This window comes from Lagenorhynchus albirostris, chromosome 13, assembly GCF_949774975.1.
Source record: "Lagenorhynchus albirostris chromosome 13, mLagAlb1.1, whole genome shotgun sequence".
Taxonomy (NCBI): domain Eukaryota; kingdom Metazoa; phylum Chordata; class Mammalia; order Artiodactyla; family Delphinidae; genus Lagenorhynchus; species Lagenorhynchus albirostris.
Genome location: NC_083107.1, coordinates 50,745,700 through 50,770,393, shown reverse-complemented (window position 1 = coordinate 50,770,393; position 24,694 = coordinate 50,745,700). Strand labels below are relative to the sequence as shown.

Sequence of the window (24,694 nt, the reverse complement as noted above, 5' to 3'; positions counted from 1 at the left end):
GGGGTACTATTTTGTTTTATTTAAGGACTATCTTTATTTTTAGTCTGTAAAATCATGTTTCTGTTTGTTCACACACAATACCTTCACATAAATATTGGATAATGGTTAAAATGTTGGGGAGGTGAGATTTATCCTTGAAAGGGAATAAATGTGTGGTAAGGCGGGACAGTGTTCTGGCCTTGTATTTGGCTGATCTCATTTCTCCTCTGTCCCTCTGCATGACCTTGGCAAATTTTCCAGCCTTCTCCTGTATCTGTTTCTCTTTAAACAGTAAAATTAGAAGGTTTTTAAGATGTTTTCTGACCTGAAAGGCCTGTGAAAGTTTTTTTGTGAGGTTTAATACAACATTTCAACATTTGATGTTGGTGTTGCCCCAAATAGAATATTCTTCAGTATTCCTTCCATATTGCCTGCTGTCACCACCCCCCGCCTTTGTAAATGTTGACGTTTACTGAAGATTATATCTGAGATCATTTATTCTTTATTATGAAATTTCCTCGGAATTTTCATTGCTACTTTACTGAGAAAAGTGGGACTTACAGTTTTATCCTACATTTTGAAAGATTTTAATAGAAAATTGAGGGTACCGCAAAGTGATGTTTTTCTATCTCATTCTTCACAGAGCTCAGTTAGTAACAACACCAAAATGTGGGATCATGAGTTCAGCTGATTAACTGGATTATCAGCCCATCACACCTCACTCCTTTGTGTCATCAGAATCCTTTGAGATGCATTGTTTTTAACCCCCTACCTTTTAGGTCAGGCGGAAAAAAATCTTCAAATATGTATCTTTATCAGGTTAAAAGATAGTATCTTCATCCTGATATTTATTTTAAGAAGTTCAGATCTAAAACTGCTAAAACTGATTTATCTTTTAATTTTTAGCTTATTGATTCTATTGTAAAGTATTAGTGATATTTAGGATAGTTGACCTCTATAATTGACTTTTTGTTTGTTTAATTTTTGGTCTTGCTGTGCGGCTTGTGGGATCTTACTTGATAAGCTAGCTACTAGTTCACTTCTGAGGGTTTTTTTAAGGTGTGCATAACCTGTGCGTGTAAATCCAAAGCATGTATGTGAAAATATGATGTTCATATTTGTGATTGAATCAGTGCTTTTTAAATTTGAGTATCAGGTAATACTAGCTTTCCATTTTTTTTTTTTTTGGTCACAGGGATTGAACCCAAGCCCCCTGCAGTGGAAGTGCAAAGTCTTGACTGCTAGACCGCCAGGGAACTTCCTCCATTTCATTTTTGATCCAGATTTTAATCAATAATCCATACATAGTTACAGGATATTCAGAACCATATTGAGAAAACATAAATGATTATCATGATTATGATGCTAAAGACATTTGAGAACTATTGATGGCTACTGGTTGCTTAAATTTGGCTTGTCACTGTGCTCATTTGGACTATTTCTGACTATCTCATGTTTCATACTGTGGTCCATCAGTTGCCCCAGAAATGCCTCACGTTAACAGCAACCTGTTAGCTTCTGATCATGTTGAAGTACTGTTACCCACCAGCTTGACACAGGTGGCGCCAAAAGCAAAGAAACTTGACCCTTTACTTACTTTGTACAGTCTTAAAGAGATTTCTAATCTTTTTGAAATTTTGAAAATAGGTCAGGAACTTCTCTGGTGGTCCAGTGGTTAAGACGCCTCACTCTCAATGCAGGGGGCCCGGGTTCGATCCCTGGTCAGGTAACTAGATCCCACCTGCCACAACTAAAGATCCCGCATGCCGCAACTAAAAGATCCCGCATGCCTCAACTAAAGATCCTGTATGCCTCAACAAAGATCCTGCATGTGGCAACAAAGATCCCGTGTGCTGCAACTAAGACCCGGCACAGCCCCCCCAAAAAAAAAAAATTTGTCAAAGACCCTTTATTTGGAAATCATTGATCTAGAAGAATCTTTGCATTTTACAAATAAATACATTGATATAGAGAGATGTCTATCCAAGGTTAATATTTAAGCTAATAATACTGTTTTTCTATGTGGTATAACTACTCAGTGAAAATTCTGATATGTGCAACCAGTAGGTAGTTTGGCAGAGTGTAGAGATTTAGGCATACCATTGAGAGGGTTATCACCTTGGGTACCTCAGTGATTGTGTGAGTGAGTGTAAACTTAGATGCCAAATTTCAAACTGAAAATCGCTTTTGATACTGTTATTTTTAGATGTGCCCAAGTGTTCTGAAATTAATTGGAAAAGTAGAGAGGATACTTTATAGAAAGTGTGGTAATATTAATTGGACTATATGGTTATAAGTAATTTTTTTGGTAAGAAAACGTTTCATTAATAAAATTCATCTAGGTTGGGTAATTTCTGTTGGTTAGTAAAATTTTAAAGTACATTCAACAGTTTCTTAAAATTTTTCTTTATTTTTGCTTAGGCTTCTCCAGGTAATCTTGCTCAGTTTGAAGACATTCTCTTTGGTAACAACGATATGTCAGCTTCCATTGGTGTTGTGGGTGTTAAAATGTCTACAGTTGATGGCCAAAGACAGGTTGGAGTTGGGTATGTTGACTCCATACAGAGGAAGCTAGGACTGTGTGAGTTTCCTGATAATGATCAATTCTCCAATCTGGAGGCTCTCCTGATTCAGATTGGACCAAAGGAATGTGTTTTACCAGGAGGAGAGACTGCTGGAGACGTGGGAAAACTGAGGCAGGTAAGGAAATGGAGTGTAGAGATAGAGGAGGATCCAAGGCTAGGAATGGCTCTAAATTAACATAATACTGTTTTACTGAAGGAAAAAAAATTTAAAGGCAAAACCTTTTAAATCTAATCACAACAGGATTTTGAGGAATGTCTTGATGTTTATCTTTGATAGAAACTTTGTATCTTTAATAGGACTTCAGAAGGAGCTGTTTCTTGTTTAAGACTTGTTCTACCTCAGATCATCCCCCCTCCCCCCACCTCCCGAAAGAGTAACTCAGTGCCATTTTAAAGAGATCACAATTGATAAAAGGAGTGCTTTCACAGTTGGGGGGTGCAGGGTGGGGAAGAGGTGATTTAGGGCCATTAAAGAAAAAAAAACTATGACTGTATTTAGCCTGGATATATCAAATAAGTTGCAGTTCTTCAGGATTAATTTTTAATAGTTCAAGTGGAACTTTAGCCTATTATTATTATTATTTTAATTAATTTTTGACTGCGTTGGGTCTTTGTTGCGGTGCTCTGGCTTCTCATCGTGGTGGCTTCTCTTGCTGTGAAGCACGGGCTCTAGGCACACAGGCTTCGGTAGTTGTGGTATGCAGCCTCAGTAGTTGTGGCTCGCAGGCTCCAGAGTGCAAGTGCAGCAGTTGTGGCTCACGGGCTTATTGCTTTGCGGCATGTGGGATCCTCCCGGACCAGGGCTCGAACCCATGTCCCCTGCATTGGCAGGTAGATTCTTAACCATTGTGCCACCAGGGAAGCCCTAGCCTCTTATTATTTTACTGATTCTTTTATTTTAACAAAGTTCGATTTTGCTATTTGTATAGATATATGGTTTATTATTTAGATGTTTAAGGGGTGTTGTATTCCCCCCAAGGATTCTTTTCTTCTCATGAGCCTCAAATACAATAAGAACTACTTGAGAGTTAGCATATCTGTGATGGGCATTTTTAGCATAAATAGTATTTAGGCAACTTTCCACAAGTATTATTCTGTTAAGAGTTTTTACTATTTAGACTATTTTTTGAAAGCTTTATGTGAGCCTAATTTTAAATTTCCATGAAAATTTCATTTACAGATTTTAAAAATACATGTTAATACATATATTACCAGTGTCTTCTTGCATGTTGTATAAAAATTTAATGTGGGTTAATAATTTGTTAAGCTGTTGTCACTTTATATTTGTCAGTGATACAGCATTCCTTATTGCTTTTCTTGTTCCTTTTCTCCTAGTAATTTAAAATATTTCTTGTAAAATAGGTTATTCAGAGAGGAGGAATTCTGATCACAGAAAGAAAAAAAGCTGACTTTTCCACAAAAGATATTTATCAGGACCTCAACCGGTTGTTGAAAGGCAAAAAGGGAGAACAGGTGAATAGTGCTGTGTTGCCAGAAATGGAGAATCAGGTATGTGGATTACAAATGTGAATTTACCATTAAATAGTGACTTTTTAGAAGGCTGCTTCTGTCATCTGTATCTCAAAGCCTAAACTAGATCACTGATATTTAAGCTTATTTTAATCTGTGAAGAAGCTTGTGAAAAACTCAAGGACTGACTAGAAAAATTTAAACATAACCTTAAATATAATTTCATTATATTTACACAATATGTATCCTTGGGGTAAGGAAGAGTTTATTGTTTTATTGGTTTCACCTGAAAGAGCCTGATTACTGTCACCTAAGTAGGTGAGGTAGCTTAGTTGTTTAGGGGGAAAAAGACCTATCAAAGTTTTATAATGTATGAGCTGTGGGGTTTTTAATAAATTACTTCAGTTTCATTATCTGTCTTAAAGGATCGTTGTGGAGATTAGGAAGTAATAAGGGTGAAAGTATATACAGTGCATAATAATTGCATAATAAATGTTACATTTAAACAATTCAAAAATTGGCACTGGTTATGTATGTTCAGTGTAGAAATGAATATGCAAACAATGTAACTTCTTATAGGATTTTTCAGTGGTTGAAGTTTATCTTCAGTTTTTCAAATCTTTGAGGCAAGTATGGTTTGAGGGATGTATTTTCATGATAAAATATTAGAAACTCTTGACAGGTTATTTGTGGATCACTGATAAGTAAAATGAAGAATTGTATATTTAAATAAGAGCAAGCTCTAGCTTATAATTTTGAAAATTGATTTCAAACTACAATAAACAGACTATTATTACTATCATGATTTTGCAGTGATTGCTTATCACATGATAGTTTGATCCTTATAAGTTTACCTGTTTTACTTTTCTTGTGTGACAGAATCAGAAGCAGTTGTGTATGAGCAATAATCCCAATATAGACGTTCCCTGACTTATGATGGTTGAACTTACAATTTTTTTTTTACTTTACAATGGTGCGAAAGTGATATGCATTCAGAAGAATCTATACTTCGCATTTTGACCTTTTCCTGGGCTAACAATACCAGTGCAATTCTCTCATGATGCTGGGCAGGGCAGCGTGCAGCAGCTCCCAATCAGCCACGCAATCACAGGTTAAATGGCCGATACACTTACAACCATGCTGTCCCCATAGAACCATTCTGTTTTTCACTTTCAGCACAATATTCAATAAATTTTGAGTTATTCAACTTTATTATAAAATAGGCTTTCTGTTAGATGATTTTGCCCAACTATAGGCTAATGTAATTCTCTGAGCACATTTAAGGTAGGTGAGGCTAAGCTACAATGTTCAGTAGGTTAGGTGTATTAAATGCATTTTACATTTATGATGCGTTTATTGGGATGTAACCCCATCATAAGTCAAGGCAGATCTGTATTAGAGAAACTTACTTCAGCGTTGAAAATGGGAAGAAGTTTTTAGGGCTACTAAAAGGTGTTATCATCTGTGCCTTGTGGTGACGTAGCAGGAGATTCTTGTGACAACCTTATATATTTGTTAGAGTTTGGCAGAGGCAGATAGATGACTGTGTTATCAATTAGGAAATATATGCACATTCACAATGAATCTGGTATCGAGTATAAGTAGAACTTGTCATTGGGCTATCAGTTTGATGTCCTTAGCTTCTTTATTTTATGTAGTAGTAATATAGGCAGTTTATTTAAACATTTTATTTAAATACACATATAGGAAAGTGCATATATCATAAGTGTATAACTAAATTTTCATAAATTATAAGTACCCACATGACCAGCACCCATGAAACAGAATAGTATCAGGATCGTAAAGACCCTTTTTGTTTTCTTCCAGTTGTTACCTCCACCGGGGGTAACCCTGCTTCTTACCTGACAGTATGGATTAGTTTGGTCTATTTTTGTAGTTTATATAAATGGACTCATACAGTTCATGCTCTTGTGTTTGATTTGTTCAGTATTGTGTTTGTGAGATTTATCTATATTGTCGCATGTTGTTGTGGATTGTTTGTGCTTATATCTGTTGTTGTGTGTAGTATTCCACAATGTGAACATGCCAGGCTGTATCCATTTTACTCTTGGTGGACATTTGCATAATTTCTACTTTGGCTATTATAAATAATGTTGCTGTTACAGTAAATTTTCACTTTCTGAAAATCATTTTTTAGTCTTAGGTTTATTTAAACTTTGATTTTCTTGCTTTGGATTGGGAAAGAACAGGGAAAATGATAGTGTTTGAAATTTATTTTCATCTTGCTATCTGTTTTTTTAAAAAATCTCTGGAATTCTGGTGATAGTCATTTTTTATTTTAAATTCTTAATCTTAGGTTGCAGTTTCTTCATTGTGTGCAGTAATCAAGTTTCTAGAACTCTTATCAGATGATTCAAACTTTGGACAGTTTGAACTGACTACTTTTGACTTCAGCCAGTACATGAAATTGGATATTGCAGCAGTCAGAGCCCTTAACCTTTTCCAGGTAAGAAAAAAATACATGGGTTAAAAATATTGAGTGGTTAAAAATGTTTCTCTCTCTCTCTCTCTCTCTCTCTCTATATATATATATATATATAAGACTCTTACTAAGGAGCTTAAATATTTAAAAATATTATACTTAAAAGAGATAGTTTTGAATTACTGTATTTTTCTGATTGCAAGCTATATAAATAGTATTTGTCCTGGTTTTATGAATAATTTTGTGTATTAATAGCAGTTTTTAAAAATTACATTCTAAGAAGTTTTATGTCTAGAACTGCAATAATTTTGTGGTTTTGGTTTGGGGAAAAATATACAGCAGAAAATCAGATTAACAGGTTGAAAGTTTGATTTTCGGATGAGGAACCTTTGTGTACATTTCTATTTAATATTTGAAGAATGTTAAGTGTTTTTTGTTTGTTTGTTTTTACAAGTTTGGGGAGTGTAGGGGTTGGTTATTTTTAAATTTTTTTTGGCTGTGTGGCTTGTGGGATTTTAGTTCTCCGACCAAGGATCAAACCCAGGCCCTCGGCAGTGTTGGCACAGAGTCCTAACCACTGGACTGCCAGGGAATTCCCAGTGTTAAGTGTTCTTGTTCCCCAAATTACTTAATCATTATTCATGGCATAGTAAAGTTTTCACTAATGAGCATGCCATTTTTCTATTTTATTTTTTGTTCACTAGGGTTCCGTTGAAGATACTACTGGCTCTCAGTCTCTGGCTGCATTGCTGAATAAATGCAAAACCCCTCAAGGACAAAGACTGGTTAACCAATGGATTAAGCAGCCTCTCATGGACAAGAACAGAATAGAAGAGAGGTATATTACTAGTATATTCTTTTGTAAGCTCTGAGTAACTTCCAGTCACTCCATATGATTATACCACTTATTGTAACATGCAATTTTGCACCTATATTTTAGCATCTAGCTGCACAGAAAGCTAATAAAGTAATAGAGTAGTAATGATTTAGATTGATTAAATAACTTATTTTCTTAATTATTTTTTTTTCCTCCACTATGAAAAAGTAAAATTTTATTAGGGAGGTGCTATGGATAATGTCTCAGCATGAGCTTGGGAGCCGGATGACCTTGGTTCATGTTAAGGCTCTACCACTTAGGAGCTGTGTTATATTGGGTGTTATTCAACCTCTGTGTGGCAGTTTCTTCCCTTTTGAAATGACAGTAATAACACACCTACTTCTTAGGGTTGTTATGAGGATTTGATGATTTTCTGAGGATTAGATGATCTAATGTGTATAAAGTACTTTGAACAAGGTCTGGCACGTAGGAAGCACTTATGCTTTATTATTCTAGAAAGGATTTAAGGCAGCCTAAATGTATTTCAGAAAATCTTCAAAATTGAGGAAGTAAAAGTTATATAATGCTGCTGTCCTACTATAATTAGCATTGGAGTAGGTTTTATTTTTATCTTTTGTTTTAGATACAAGTTTTAAAACTTAAATGAAGTATACTGTGCATAAGAGCACAACTCCTAAATGTGCAGTTTGATGGATTTTCACGAAGTGAACACATTGATAATAACACAAGTCAAGAAACAACATAACTAGCATCCCAGAAACTCCCCTCAATTATCCTGATAGTTACTACCTCTCCTCATTTCAAGAGTAATTACTGTCCTTCTAACATCATAGATTAATTAGTTTTGCCTGTTTTTGAACTGCATATAAATAAAATAATTTTCTATAGTCACTCTTATGTTTGATAGTCTTTTTAAAAACATAATTGTAATCCTGATATAGTTTTGTGCCCTTGTTTTTTCCCACTTGTGCTTACATTATCATAAGCATTTTTTAGTGTTGTTTTATGTTCATATTCAGCATTTTTAATAAGTACATAATTTATTGACTGGATATACTTTACCTTTTTCAGTAATTAGGTTATTTCATGTGCCCTTATTGTATACCTGATTTTTAAAAAAAATTTAATTAATTAATTAATTTATATTTCTTTTTGGCTACTTTGGATCTTCGTTGCTGCGTGCGGGCTTTCTCTAGTTGTGGCGAGCAGGGGCTACTCTTCCTTGCGGTGCGCGGGTTTCTCATTGCGGTGGCTTCTCGTTGCAGAGCACGGGCTCTAGGCACGCAGGCTTCAGTAGTTGTGGCGCACAGGCTTAGTTGCTCCGCGGCATGTGGGATCTTCCTGGACCAGGGCTCAAACCTGTGTGCCCTGCATTGGCAGGCGGATTCTTAACCCCTGTGCCACCAGGGAAGTCCCTATACCTAATGTTTTCGATTTGGTAAATTAAGATATATTGCCAGGATAGGTAAAAGAGAGTCAGTATTTTTATGGATTTTGTGTTGTCAAATTGTTCAAGAATTTGTTGAATATCTACTGAATTCTGATGGTATAAAGCATGGTGATCACTTGACTATTTGGGACTCTGTGTATGCCAGGCAAACGTAAAATAGTTGATCAGTATCATAAGACACCCTGCAGATAACTACCAAGCTAAGTGTTGATCCTGTGGATTCTCAAGGGTCTTACAATAAAAATAACTTATGAAGTCAGTGATTCGTGGGTATGTTGATACATCATTGAAAATGCAAAAATGGAAATGCTAAGGCAACTTTCTGAAGGTAGTTTTGTTGGGGAAGAAAAGTGAAATTTAGTAACTTAAAATAAGAAATAGGGCTTCCCTGGTGGCACAGTGGTTGAGAGTCCGCCTGCCAATGCAGGGGACGCGGGTTCGTGCCCCGGTCCGGGAAGATCCCACATGCCGCGGTGCGGCTGGGCCCATGAGCCGTTGCCGCTGGGCCTGCGCATCCGGAGCCTGTGCTCCGCAACGGGAGAGGCCACAGCAGTGAGAGGCTTGCATATCACAAAAAAAATAAAATAAAATAAAATAAGAAATAGGAAGGATTGGATATTTGCAAGTAATTAAGGCAGTTTACAATTTTTTATTTTAATTATTTGTGAGTAAGTAACTACATTAACGTGTGTCAAAAGTCCAACAGAACAGAAGGATATACAGTGATGAGTCTCTTACTCTTGTCTTCCAGTTTCTCAGTACTCTTTTCTCAGGGCCTCTGCACAGCTCCAGGGACACATTTCTTATTGTACTCTCTGTGAATTGCCAACACCTGCCCTGGGAGCAACTGGTCTTAATCAGTTTCTTGAGTATCCTACCATGGAAAGCCTGTGCCTAAACAAGTAAAAGTTTATGTCCGTTCTCTCTCATCTTTTAGTTGTTTCTTAAAAGAAATATTAGGTAATTTAAATAATTCCCAAGGTCTAGGTCATTGGTTTTATTTTTAACTTTGGGCTTGTGGGAACAGGGCACCTGTCAGTGGTCCTCTTCCGGCTTAACAACTAGAGCCTGCATGTATTTAAACCCTTCAAAAACCTTACATACTGTTACCAGAATAACAAATTATTTAGAAGACAAGATATCAAAATTAATTTTTTTGACTGTAAGTAAAGGTTATTTTCATAGGACATAGCAATAATTTCCAAAATCTGGTGGCCTTATAAGACTTATTAATTAGAAATAACGTTTGCGAGAAAGGCTTTATTAGTCAAAATATGATCTACTAAGATAAGAGGAAATATTTTCCCCTTTTTATCTTGGGGAGAATTTTTTTTTTAACCAGCAGTTACTAAGGCCTGTGGTTTTCAAAGCCAAATGCTGAAATTCCATAGACCAGGAAGAAAAAGTTATACTCCTTAAGGCAGACTTTCATTGGAACAGTCTCTTTTTTTTTTTTTTTTTTTTGCGGTACGTGGGCCTCTCACTGTTGTGGCCTCTCCCGTTGCGGAGCACAGGCTCCGTGCGCAGGCTCAGCGGCCATGGCTCACGGGCCCAGCCGCTCAGCGGCATGTGGGATCTTCCCAGACCGGGGCACGAACCCGTGTCCCCTGCATCGGCAGGCGGACTCTGAACCACTGTGCCACCAGGGAAGCCCCAGTCTCTTTTTTTTTTATCACCGTTTCTCAATTCCACCTGCTGTGATACCTCATGCTTTTTAGTTAATGCCTTCCTGGGGTTCTCAGGGCAAGTCTATTAACTCCCTCTCTAAACATTTAAGATTGATCTTCAGGATTACACACTGAATCAAGTTTTTTCTTTTTTAATATTTATTTATTTTTTGGCTGCGTCGGGTCTTAGTTGTGGCATGCGGACTTAGTTGCCCTGTGGCATGTGGGATCTTAGTTCCCTGACCAGGGATCGAACCGGCGTTCCCTGCATTGCAGGACGGCTTCTTAACCAGTGGACCACCAGGGGAGTCCCCAGTTTTTTCTGTTTTTTACTGTCATTGTTTTGGGATGATTTTCTAACAGAGAAAGTGGTGGAAATCTCTACTCCACCCTCTTAAACAGTAAGTGAGGAGTTAATTTTAAAGTGTGTGGCTGTGCGGTGAATTCTGTTAAGGAAAGGAAAGATTTCTCTTTTTCTTCTATTTTTATTAGAGCAGACATAGGGACAGTTATGGCTAGATCTTTGAGTTTGATGCATACATCTTGTCCAGGACTATAGCCCAGTGCTAGGTTCAGGAACAATGATGAAAATAGGATTATTTTAAGTTACTGTCAGGCTCTTAGGAGGAAGAGAAGACAGGTTGCCTGGCACTGTGCTAAGCATCTCATGTTCATTAGCTGTGTGGTGATGGAGGCTCGCTTTAAAGCCAGGCTGGCCTGACTCCAGAGCCCATGCCCTTAAACGCTGTACTGTATTTCTTTTTTTTATATAAATTTATTTTATTTATTTACTTTTGGCTGCGTTGGGTCTTCGTTGCTGCATGCAGGCTTTCTCTAGTTGCGGCGAGCGGGGGCTGCTCTTTGTTGCGGTGCTCAGGCTTCTCATTGTGGTGACTTCTTGTTGCAGAGCACGGGCTCTAGGTGTGCGGGCTTCAGTAGTCGCAGCGCGTGGCTCAGTAGTTGTGGCTCGTGGGCTTTAGAGCTCAGGCTCAGTAGTTGTGGCGCATGGGCTTAGTTGCTCCATGGCGTGTGGGATCTTCCCAGACCATTAGCAGGTGGATTCTTAACCAGTGCGCCACCAGGGAAGTCCCTGTACTGTATTTCTTGTTTCTGTCAATTGTATTTAATTTGATCCAAGTTGGATTAACATCAGAAGTGAAATGTACTATTTTGGCTTTTATTTAAGTTATATCCATGGAATTGCGTTGTGTGTTCTAATGCTCATTTTTCCATTCATTAAAACCTATTTGCACTGAGACTACAAATACTTTTTAGCTAATGGCTTAAATACTTTAATCTCCAAAGAGAATTGATACGTTATTACCTTTTAGAAGTGAGTTTCTGGGTATTTCTTCCTTTTGTGCTTTATCTAACAATCAAATTAGGAATTATAAGAACACTGTCCATATTACTATTTTTGCACTTATTTTCTGATAGGTCCAAAGAGTCCTCATGTTTGCACATACACTAGGACTGTTACTGTTACTTTTAATCTTCTGGGATTGTTTTTGTTTTTGTTTTTTAGTCTTTCCATAGATTCATCTGAAGCCTTGGTAATTTTCCCATGTTTTTTCAAAGTTACAATTCTTTAAAGAACATTGAATATATGTTAGCATATGAAATAGTTCACTTGTGAAATTGCTGATGATATCATTTGCATATGTTGAATTTGGTATTCTTATTGCCTTCTAGTTTAAAACTAAGTATTTCTTTTCTTTTTTTTTTTTAATCAGGGGTGATATTATTATTTATTTATTTATTTATGGCTGTGTTGGGTCTTCGTTTCTGTGCGAGGGCTTTCTCTAGTTGTGGCAAGGGGGGGCCACTCTTCATCGCGGTGCGCAGGCCTTTCACTATCGCGGCCTCTATTGTTGCGGAGCACAGGCTCCAGACGCGCAGGCTCAGTAATTGTGGCTCACGGGCCCAGTTTCTCTGCAGCTTGTGGGATCTTCCCAGACCAGGGCGCGAACCCGCGTCCCCTGCATTGGCAGGCAGACTCCCAACCACTGCGCCACCAGGGAAGCCCAAAACTAAGTATTTCTTTTTCTATGACATTTAATATGATTAATGTAGCAATCTTATTAGAAATATATATCTCCAAATAAAAGTGGTTCTGGGCTTCCCTGGTGGCACAGTGGTTGAGAATCCGCCTGCCAATGCAGGGGACACGGGTTCGAGCCCTGGTCCAGGAAGATCCCACATGCCACGGAGCAACTAAGCCTGTGCACCACAACTACTGAGCCTGTGCTCTAGAGCCTGCAAGCTGCAACTACTGAAGCCCACATGCCTAGAGCCTGTGCTGCACAACAAGAGAAGCCACCACAATGAGAAGCCCGCGCACTGCAACGAAGAGTAGCCCCCCCTCGCCGCAACTAGAGAAAGCCCGTGTGCAGCAACGAAGACCCAACACAGCCAAAAATAATAAATAAAATAAATAAATTTATTTTAAAAAAAAGTGGTTCCTATAAATGTAGAAATGGTGGTGGTGCTTATGTGATAATATATCATGCTTCTTGAGGCAGTGTACTTCCAGGGTTATATTAAGACTTAGACCTAGACTTCTTTCCAGGTTATATTAAGTATCCTTTTGTGCAAGGATGTCTTTAGTTAGTAGTCTGTATTCTGTAGAAACAGAGAGGTCTGGAGGTCATACAGTGAGTGCAGTTTCTTTAAAACAGCAAAGCATTGCTCTGGCCTCAGAGGAAGAACAGGAGGGCTATCACTCTACTGCTTTTCCACCATTTTCTCTGCTTCCAAATCGAGTTTAGTGGAAACCCCTTTTTTCTGGTCTCTGGGCTGATCTGCTAGTCCCTTTGAATTTTATTTGCCTTCCTGTCCAGTCTGCACGACAAAGGCAACCCTCTTTCCAGTGCTTTCATGGGGGCCATAGAATTTCTTGCCCCATTGGTTCTTTGTCATACTGGCCCCTCTCTCCTTAGCTTTCTTTCTCAATTAAAAGTTTCTGGGGCTTCCCTGATGGCGCAGTGGTTGAGAGTCCGCCTGCCGATGCAGGGGACACGGGTTCGTGCCGCGGTCCGGGAAGATCCCACATGCTGCGGAGCGGCTGGGTCCGTGAGCCATGGCCACTGAGCCTGCGCGTCTGGAGCCTGTGCTCCGCAACGGGAGAGGCCACAACAGTGAGAGGCCCGCGTACCGCCAAAAAAAAAAAAAAAAAAAAAAAAAAAAGGTTCCACTGTACTTTCAAGCTATCTAGTTTTCACTGCTGCCTGGTATTACTTTTGTTACATGACTCATTTCAGTGACCAATGACCAACATTTTTTATTTTCCCTTCAGCTGCCTCCTACATGTAAGCAGATGATCTCCTCCCTGATTCTTACAATCTCAAAATGTACCTGTATTTTCAGTCTTTTACTCCCTGGCTCTTTCTCAGAAGAGGAAATAATGCTTTCCTTTCCAAAGGCAACCTTTCCATTTTGCCTTGGTTATAGTTTTTTTCCCTATTCCTTCTCTGCTTCAGTTTTCTTCCAGTGCATCCTGTACTGTTCTCTCTTCAAGTCTCTGCTCTTGCTGCTCCACCCTTCCCACCCAAGCATTTTCCTCAAGATCCTATCTCTTTAAATCCCAACTATTTAGAATATAGGCAAATGAAATACCCCAAAATGAGGTTCCCCAGCTCCCATAGGAATTCTCTGCTTTCTTACTTGTATCACATTTCATTGCATTTTGTATCTTGGTTGTTACTCAGCACTAACTGTAAGATGCAACATGTCCTTCTCCTCCACTAGATTGAAAATTCCTTGAAAGCATGTTCCTTTCTCTTATATTTTGCCATACTCTTTTTTCTTTTTTAATTTTCTGAAGCCTATGTAGCAGATTATCTGCTATTTAATGTATCAAATGAGTGGTTCTGTCTGCGTTAAACCATGTGAAGAACAGATAAAGAAGAGGCTCAAAAACTTGTATTTAGGTACCAGATTTGTTCTCAGTCATATAAATAAGCTGTCATGAAATTCCAGTCAACTGTTTTTACAGTGAGAGATCAGAAGTGCTGGTTTTAAAGAACACAATGGTGATTTTAAAATATCAAAAATTTCATGACTAATTTTATAATTTATTCTTTTGGAATTTTAGAGATTAACTGACCCTAAAAATTATCTTGTATTCCAGTCAACTTTTGCATTAATGTATCAAATTGTGACAGCTGAGTAATTTTGAGTAGAATTGACAGGTATACTCTGTTTTGCCAACACTAACTTTGGTACTTCTGAAGTTGTGATTTGAAAGTGGGATTGTCATGGAAACAGTAGAGCAGTCTTTTTTTAAAAAAACCTCTGTTAGCCAGAGCACAAACTAATACTGTAATTATTTCTGAAATGGCATGTCGAATAGACTTGTGAAACTAGCAATTTATTAGACTTTTTAAAAAAATAAATTTATTTATTTTTGGCTGCATTGGGTCTTCGTTGCTGCACACGGGCTTTCTCTAGTTGCGGTGAGCAGGGGCTACTCTTCACTGCGGTGCACGGGCTTCTTATTGCAGTGGCTTCTCATTGCAAAGGACGGGCTCTACCTGCGCGGGCTTCAGTAGTTAGTTGTGGCATGTGGGCTCAGTAGTTGTGGCGCACGGGGGCTTAGTTGCTTCGTGGCATGTGGAATCTTCCCGGACCAGGGCTCGAACCCATGTTGCCTGCATTGTCAGGCGGATTCCTAACCACTGCGCCCCCAGGGAAGTCCATTATTAGACTTTTAATGATATCCAGACCAAAGACTGAGGGGGCTGTGTATCTTGCCTTGTGCTATGTGTTTTAGAAGCTTTTTCATTCCCTTGCTGTTTTACTTAATACTCTTTCTGGAACTTTATGCTCTTTTTTTTTTAAATTAAAGTATAGTTGATTTATAATGTGTTGATTTCTGCTGTACAGCAAGGTGATTCAGTTATATATATGTATATACATTCTTTTTTTATATTCTTTTCCATTACGGTTTCTCATAGGATATCGAATATAGTTCCATTTGCTATACAGTAGGACCTTGTTGTTTATCCGTTCTATATATAATAGCTTACATCTGCTAACTCCAACCTCCCACTCAATCCCTCTTGCCCTTGGCAACCACAAGTCTGTTCTGTATGTCCATGAGTCTGTTGCTGTTTTGTAGATAGATTCATTTGTGTCATATTTTAGATTCCACATATAAGTGATATCATACAGTATTTGTCTTTCTCTTTCTAACTGACTTAGTACGGTAATCTCTAGTTGCATCCATGTTGCTGCAAATGGCTTTATTTCATTCTTTTTCATGCCTGAGTATTATTCCATTATATATATGTACTACATCTTCTTTATTCATTCATCCATCAATGGACATTAGGTTGCTTCCATGTTTTGGCTCTTGTGAATAGTGCTGCTGTGAACATAGGGGGTGCATGTATCTTTTTGAATTATAGTTTTGTCTGGGTATATGCCCAGGAATGGGATTGCTGGATTATATGGTAATTCCATTTTTAGTTTTCTGGGGAACCTCCATACTGTTTTCCAAGTGGCTGCACCAACTTTCATTCCCACCTTTTCTCCACACCCTCTCCAACATTTGTTACTTATAGACTTTTTTAGTGATGGCCATTCTGACTGGTGTAAGGTGATACCTCATTGTAGTTTTGATTTGCATTTCTCTAATGATTAGTGATGTTGAGCATCTTTGCATGTGCTTATTGGGCATCTGTATGTCTTCTTTGGAGAAATGTCTATTTAGGTATTCTGCCCATTTTTCGATTGGGTTGTTTGTTTTTTTGTTGTTGAGTTGTATAAGCTGTTTGTATATTTTGGAAATTAAGCCCTTGTCAGTCACATTGTTTGCAAATATTTTCTCCCAATCTGTAGGTTGTCTTTTCGTTTTGTTTGTGGCTTCCTTTGCTGTGCAAAAGCTTCTAAGTTTGATTAGGTCCCATTTGTTATTTTTGTTTTTATTTCTATTGTCTTGGGAGACTGAGCTAAGAAAACATTGGTAGGATTTATGTCAGAGAATGTTTTACAAAATTATTATCTCTTCTAGGAGTTTTATGGCATCATGTCTTATGTTTAAGTCTTTAAGCTATTTTTTTTTTCTTTCTTTTTGTGGTACGCGGGCCTCTCACTGCTGTGGCCTCTCCCGTTGCGGAGCACAGGCTCCGGACGCGCAGACTCAGCGGCTATGGCTCACGGGCCCAGCCGCTCCGCAGCATGTGGGATCTTCCCGGACCAGGGCATGAACCTGTGTCCCCTGCATCGGCAGGCGGACTCTCCACCACTGCGCCACCAGGGAAGCCCTTTTAAGCTATTTTGAGTTTATTTTTGTGTGTGGTGTGAGGCTGTTTTAACTTCTTTGATGTACATGTGGCTGTCCCAACTTTCCTAACACCACTTGCTGAAGAGACCGTCTTTTTCTCATTGTATATTCTTGCCTCCTTGGTTGAAGATTAATTGACCGTAGGTGTGTGGGTTTATTTCTGGGCTCTCTATTCTGTGGAACTTTATGCTCTTGAACAATGTTGGTTACTTATGATTCTGTGGTCAGCTTGAGAGGAAACAGTGATAAGATACTTGGTGGAACAGGAAAGAAGCATAGGGAGATTCTAGATCAGAGATGTCTTCTCTGTGAATACTTACCATTTATGGAGAGTGGCCTAAGGAGTTTTAGGAAAAGAAGAGGAAAAGAAAGATGAGGTAGGTGAAGCCAACATCAGGTTTCTTTCATCCTTTTCCTGACCCCCTTAAACTTCTCTTCCTGTTTTATCATGAGAACTCAGAAATTTCTTGTGATTGTTAGAACTCACTTTTTTAAACTGTTCTGGGCCGAAGAATCACTTGAGAAGCTCATTGCAATTTCACAGGTGGGCCCCAACCTTGGGGATTCTGTATTCCACCTCCAAGTGATTTTAATATGGGTAATCTTGGATCAAACTTGGAGAAGCCCAGTTAGAGCCAGAGGATTAGCTAGGAAGGCCCAAATTTGCTGTGATTTGGCTGCATCCCTGACTCAGTTTTGTTTGCTTTGTTTTTAAAATCTAGAGTACAAGCCATAGAAATATTTTCTGGAGCAGTGAGTGCCTGAATAATTGCTTGTTTATATAGCCTGTGACTGGTTCGTAATACAAGCTTGGTAGCAGATTATTTCCCCACTAATTTGGCATTTGCTACAACAAATATATCTACTACCAACTCCCTGAATATTATCTTGACATTCTATAGAGTTTGTTATTTTTCTCTTTACTTTCATCTTTTAAAGTGATTCAAGGTCCTTTAAACCAGTGGCCTAGCCTGGGGCTGTCCTCCCCTCCCCCGCCGCCTCTGGGACCTTTGGCAGTGTCTGGAGACATTTTGGGTTGTTACTCTGGAAAGAGTATAGTGGGTGGAATTCAGGGATGCTGTTAAACAGCACAGAACAACCCCTCACAGCAAAGAATTATCTAGCCTAAATGTCAGTATTGCCAAGGTTGCAAAATCTTTTTTTTTTTTAACTTTTTACTTTATATCGGAGTATAGCTGATTAACAATATTGTGATAGTTTCAGGTGCACAGCAAAGCGACTCAGCCATACATAAACATGTATCCATTCTCCCTCAGGCTCCCCTCCCATCCAGGCTGCCACGTACCAAGGTTGCAAAATCTTGCTTTAATATTTGTAGTCATTATATGATAACTACAGGGACAGCATATTTTTCCCTTCATATGACATGCTAGATGAACATTATGATGATGCAGGAATTGTAAATGCTGATGAAGAGATCAGTAAATAGTTAAGAAATTTAGAAAGCTGATTTGGCTCCTTTTCCTGTTCCTGTGCAATTTGAGGATTAATTTACTACTCATATAATTTACAAATGTAAGGAAAATGGTTGTTCATCTGATAGCGTTCTAAACCTAGGATCGTCTTCTGTGCCCACGCCATTTCCCCTACCTTTGAATGTTAAAGTTTACCTTTCAGCTATTACTTCAATACCATCTACTACATAGTTTTTCATAGTGCATGTTGTGACCCAGTGGTGGGTTGTGAAGTTAGTGTAGCAGGTGATAACTAGCATTTTTGAAAAGTTAAATACAAGAGAAAAATAAAAGAGTGCACCACATATAGTAAGAGTTAACTTTTGTCTTGCAAAACCTATTTTAATTATATGTTGTCAGGGAGGAAAGTTTCTTTTTCCTACTACTCTCCTAGTTCTTTGGCTGTGGCCCTATGAATTGGACTGACAAAAGACAGATTAACAAGAGAAAAAACAAACATGTTTATGCTTACATGTGGGAGCGCTCAGAGATGAGTAACTCTAGGGTTAGTTGGAACTTGGGCTTATATAGCATCTTAGCAAAAGAACAATAAATTTTCAGAGAAGTGACAAGACAAAGGAAAGGGACTTTGAGTTCCTAGGGCTACAAATTGTGGGAAGGGAAATGTATGGAAACTAAAGGTAGAGAAAGGCTAGCTGGTAGGGTTATGTACGTTCCTCTGTTGCCATCTCCAGGCTGTTAAGGGTCTAAAGTTGAGATTAATTGTTGTCCTTCCTGGTAAAGAAGGAAGGGGGAGCACCTTCGTAAATTTATGTCCTGCTTTTGGGCAAATAGGGAGAAGGCAAAGAGCTTTCCTTCATTCTGCTCCTTCTCAATTGTCCTCAACTAAAAATAGTCCTTAAGGACCAAAGTAGTCCTTATGGACACTAGAGTGGCATGTTTTGAGGTGGCTTATTTTGCCCGCTACAGTATCTGTGCATGTGTGTGCTGGGTCATGATGTAAAACTATATTTCTTGCTGTGGATTACAGGGAAAAAAATGGAAAGCCACTGATTCCAATAAATTACAAAAGCAATATAAACTGTGTGTTTTATAGTTCTTGAAACAAGCTAAGATTTTATTTACTGATTTTGTGAAGCAATAAACTTATTTCAGTTTTTAGAAAATTTTGGCTTTTACTATCATGAGGTAATTTTAGAATGCATTTTGAATTTATAAGACTTTCTGATAGAATAAGTACTGAATTTGGCAACATTCTTGAATTGTAATTCTGTTTCGTTAAAGATGTTTCATTAAAGATCATTTTGGCTTTGTACTATCATGAGGTAATTTTAGAATACATTTTGAACTTATAAGACTTTCTGATAGAATAAGTATTGAATTTGGCAACATTCTTGAATTGTAATTCTGTTTCATTAAAGATCATTGTTTCCATGTGCAATAATGTGTCAATATCAACAGTCCCAATAATGAGATTCCTCTATTTAAGAAATGTCAATTTGATGAAAGGCAAACAAAATTGGGTATATTTCAGTATCATATGATACTACTTAACTAAACATTAATTTGGTTATTAACTAATCACAAACTGCTTACATCACAGTGTTATGGAGCTTTCAAAAAATGTTAGTTACAAAAAACTAACATTTCAGAATAGATTCAAGCTTCTTACATGGAGTTTTTGAGTTGAGACATGCACCTAGTTGCCAAATTTTAGTTTCACACTAAAATATTTAAGATTAATTCTAGTATAATTTATTTCAGATTAAATTTAGTCGAAGCTTTTGTAGAAGATGCAGAATTGAGGCAGAGTTTACAAGAAGATTTACTTCGTCGATTTCCAGATCTTAACCGACTTGCCAAGAAATTTCAAAGACAAGCAGCAAACTTACAAGATTGTTATCGACTCTATCAGGGTATAAATCAACTCCCTAATGTTATTCAGGCTCTGGAAAAATATGAAGGTAATAAAATGATTTTGTTTTTGTTTTCCTTCACTCTCAATATACTTAGCAAATGTTCTGTCCTTTTAAAGTTGGTTCTGGTGACTCATCTTTACGTTTTTCTAATAGGTTTGTGTTGCCCTCTGGCTGTATCACAGACAGAAGTCATGAGACAATTTAGAATTTTTGTTTTTTAGAAATGAATATTAGGATTACGAGGTTTATTAATAGGTGTCTTGCTCTAACAGTGGCAGTTAAACAAGGTTTGATTGCTAAAGACTCACAGGACCCGAAATGACAGTGCTTACAAACACATGGTTTATTACTGGAAAAGGATACAGTCTAGCAGCCGCACTAAAGTAAGGATAATGCATCACAGCGAAAGGCTGTCACAACAAGGGGGCCGGGGAGGTCAGGTGCAGGTACCTATAAAAAGGTCCTTGGTGAGGTGCACCTTCTCCTATCAGGGACCATTATTGTATACAGAACACCCTGGAACCAGGGAGCCTAAAACAGTCTTGCTGGGCTTCTTAATATTTTGCTGGTCTTGTGGGCGTATTCCTGTTCTGTAACTAGTTTCTACAGCAGAGCCCTCTTGGGGCCTCAGTGAGACCGGGTGCAAATCATCGATCACATGGTGCTAAGCTGAATGAACCACCTTGAATCTCCTCGGACGAGAGATTACAAAACAACACGATTAGTATGTTTCATGCCTTGACCAGGGGTCATTGCCATGCAGGAACTTGAAGAAAACACCGGAGGCTAATTCCAGGCCTGCTGGAATTAACCTTTCCAGTACACCTATGAAAGAAAGTTAAGACAGAAGGTCTTGGTGGTAACAGTTGAAGTCAGAGGGTAGTTACTACAATAAAGTAAGCAAAGTCATATATTAGTTAATCAATATAGTATTGGTGGATAAAATCAACTTGCTCTTACAAGCATAGTTTTTAACTTTAAGTGAACATTAGTTTCTACAACAAATATTTTAGTAAGTACAAAGTTATATGTCTAATACATAAAGCATTTTAAGTTTCAGAGTTAAAAATCAACATCTCTTGGAGCTATGGAAAACAACCCCTTCAATATTATGAGAAAGCTTTATGAATTTTTTTGTAGGCAGACTTAAAAAGCTATGATGACTGGTACAAAATAAGTATAGATTTAATTTAAATTTTATGGTAACCTTCCCTCTTATTTATCTAACAGAGTGTAAAAGAAGAGCTAACTGCTTATCGTTTCAGAGTACCACTGTATGAAAAGTATTGCTATTCTAGTCAAGGCTCCTCATTAGACTGATGAGGCTTAAATGCCCTAGATTTTAATTTAGTCCCACCAAAGTGGAATTAAAGAAAATGGGTCTTTAATCTTTTCTGTTTCACATTTCTTTAATGTGGCTTAATTTCCCTCCTTTGTGCCTCAATTTCCTCATCCTGTAAATGAATATCTTCTACTGCTACCATTTTCTGATTGTCTCCTCTGGCCTCATTCCAACAGGATCAGTTGGAAGCACAAGGGGATTGACAGGTGTTAGGGATGTAATCATGGAGATAGGCTCTCTAAACAATTTACTCTTACCACTTAACATCAGCTGTTTTAAACATATCTCTCACATCTCTTCCCTCATGAGGTAAAAAAGCCATCCTTGTCCCTGTGTCCTCCTCTTGTACCTGTACTCAGTGAAGTTTCTGAAAGCCTACATTTCCATATTCCATTCACTCCACTGGCTTTAGCCCTGACCACTGTACTGAAATGGCATCTGCTAAGTGACTTACTTGTTGCTAAATTCAGTGAACACAGTCCGGTCCTTATCTTACTAGGTTTCACTGGTGAGTGTGACAGGCTTTTTTTCCTCCCAGTTTTACTGAGATATAATTGACATATAACATTGTATAAATTTAGATGTACAACACGATTTGATATGTATATATATACTACGTAACTGATCACCACAATAAGTTAACATCGTCACCTCACTTAGTTTTTTTTCTTATGATGAGACCTTTTAAAGTCTAATCTCTTAGCAGCTTTTTGAATATACAATACAGTTTTTGTTTTTTGTTTTTATTTTTTTTGCGGTACGCGGGCCTCTCACTGTTGTGGCCTCTCCCGTTGCGGGGCACAGGCTCCGGACGCACAGGCTCAGTGGCCATGGCTCACGGGCCCAGCCGCTCCGCAGCATGTGGGATCTTCCCGGACCCAGGCACGAACCCATGTCCCCTGCATCGTCAGGCGGACTCTCAACCACTGCGCCACCAGGGAAGCCCTTATTTTTGTTTTTTAATTACAGTCACCATGTTGTACATTACCTTGCCAGGACTTAAATCTTATAACTTGAAATTTGTACCTTTTGCCCACCTTCACCCATTTCCTCCACCCCCTGCCTCTCGCAACCACCAGTCTCTTCTGTGTTTATGAGTTTGGTTTTATTAGATTCCACATATAAGTGAGATCACAAAGTATTTGACTTTCCCTGTCTCACTCTTTTCACTTGACATAATGCCCTCAAGGTCCATTCATGTTGTTGCAGATGGCAGGATTTCTTTCTTTATGGTTGAAGGATACTCCGTTGTACATATGTATCACAGTTTCTTTATCCATTCCTTCGCTGGTGGACACTTAGGTTGTTTCCGTGTCTTGGCTGTTGTAAATGATGCTGCAGTGAATGTGGGGGGTGCAGATATTTCTTCGAGATAACGATTTTGTTTCTTTTAGATATATACCCAGAACTGGAATTGCTAGGTCCTTATATTTTTTGCCATCCTCTTCAGTGTAGTCACCCCATGCCCACCTCACAATCCCCAGTTGTATTTTTGGGCCCCTTTTCACTCAGTACCTGAAACTTTAAACCTGGGATTTTTGAATGCGTTCTTGAAAGTATCCTGAAATTTTATGCAAAATTTTGTGTATATGTATTTTTGGAGGGGTAAAGGATCTGCAAGTTTCATCAGATATTCAAAAGTATATGTAAACCACCACCACCCCCCAAAAAATGTAAGAAATATTGCTCTGCATATTCTCTGGGGAATCTTTCTTATTCCCTGAGATAAGCATGGAAGTTAGGAATTGGATTTGAAAGGCTTGGCTCTCTTCATGAACCTCTCTGCATATGTGTAGATTAATGTACTTGAGAGTTTTCAACAAGTTAGTAATTCCCTACTTTTTTTGGTGTTACACTTAGTATAAGTCCTGTGAGATATCATACCATTAGACATCATCACATATAGACCTGTGAGATATCATAACATTATGTAAATCAAATGCTTTACATTATCAGTTTGATAACTGATGTCCAGTTAAGGTATTTGAAATCACCCAGCCTAGAAAATATTAAAGGAGGAAGACTGTTCCAAGTTTCGTGGTGCTTAGAGGTGTGTATTTTCTTTCAATAACATGGAATACTGGAGAATCTAGATATATCCTAGTCACTGGGAACCTAACTAATCTCTCTTGAGTTGATTTACAATATTAGTTTCAGGTGTACAACATAGTGATTCAGTATTTTTATAGATTATACTCCATTTAAAGTTATTATAAAATACTGGCTATATTCCCTATGCTGTACAATATATCCTTGTAACTTATTTTACCCATAGTAGTTTGTACCTCTTAATCCCCTACCCCTGTGTTGCCCCTCCCCCCTTCTCTCTCCCCACTGGTAACCACTAGCTTGTGCTCTATATCTGTGCATCTGTTTGTTTTATTATATTCATTTGTTTGTTTTATTTTTTAGATTCTGCATATAAATGATAACATACAGTATTAGGCTTTCTCTGTCTGACTTCATTAAGCATCATACCCTCCAGGTCCATCCATGTTGTTGGAAATGGCAAAAATTTCATCCTTTTTTATGGCTGAGTAATATTCCATATATATATATATTTTTATATATGTATGTATATGTACACACACACACACACACACACACACATCTTCTCTGCCCATTAATCTGTTGATGGACACAGGTCCCTTCCATATCTTGGCAATTGTAAATAATGCTGATAGGATTATTGGGATTTGTGTATCTTTTTGAATTAGTGTTTTCATTTTCTTCGGATATATACCCAGGAGTGGAATTGCTGGATCACATGGTAGTTCTGTGTTTAGTTATTTTTTTTCCATACTGTTTTTCACAGTGGCTGCACCAGTTTACACTCCCACCAACAGTTTATGAGGGTTCCCTTTTTTCTACATCCTTGCCAACAATTTCTTATTTGTGGTCTTTTTAATGATAGCCATTCTGACAGGTGTGAGGTGATGTCTCATTGTGGTTTTGATTTGCATTTTTCTGATGATTAGCGATGTTGAGCATCTTTTCATGTGCCTCTCTTGAGTTTAAAATGGCATTTTGCAGAGTTCAGCATAGCTCCTTAGCCTACTGACTTCATGGAGAAAGTCAAAACTGAGGCTAATTTATGAGGAAAAACCAGATGCACTCTCCTTAAAAGTAAAATCATTAAAAGATTTTAAAAATATATTTGTATATTACTAGAAATTGAGTGTATTCTGCCATCTTGTGATATTTTGGTTTTGATTAAATCTAGGTTTAATGTTATTTTAATGTTATTCCTGGGGAAAAAATGAAAAAAAGTAAATTCAG

The 24,694-nt window shown here is 38.0% G+C and overlaps 1 protein-coding gene across 3 annotated transcripts in view; it reads left to right on the top strand.

Moving 5' to 3' along the window:
• MSH2 (mutS homolog 2) overlaps positions 1 to 24,694 on the top strand; it is a 73,559-nt gene that overhangs the window by 5,829 nt on the left and 43,036 nt on the right. For all 3 annotated transcript variants that reach the window (XM_060169292.1, XM_060169293.1, XM_060169294.1), the window contains exons 3-7: positions 2,401 to 2,679; positions 3,927 to 4,073; positions 6,352 to 6,501; positions 7,182 to 7,315; positions 19,919 to 20,118. In XM_060169292.1, the coding sequence (XP_060025275.1) occupies positions 2,401 to 2,679; positions 3,927 to 4,073; positions 6,352 to 6,501; positions 7,182 to 7,315; positions 19,919 to 20,118 (910 nt within the window). The remainder of the gene's footprint in view (positions 1 to 2,400; positions 2,680 to 3,926; positions 4,074 to 6,351; positions 6,502 to 7,181; positions 7,316 to 19,918; positions 20,119 to 24,694) is intronic.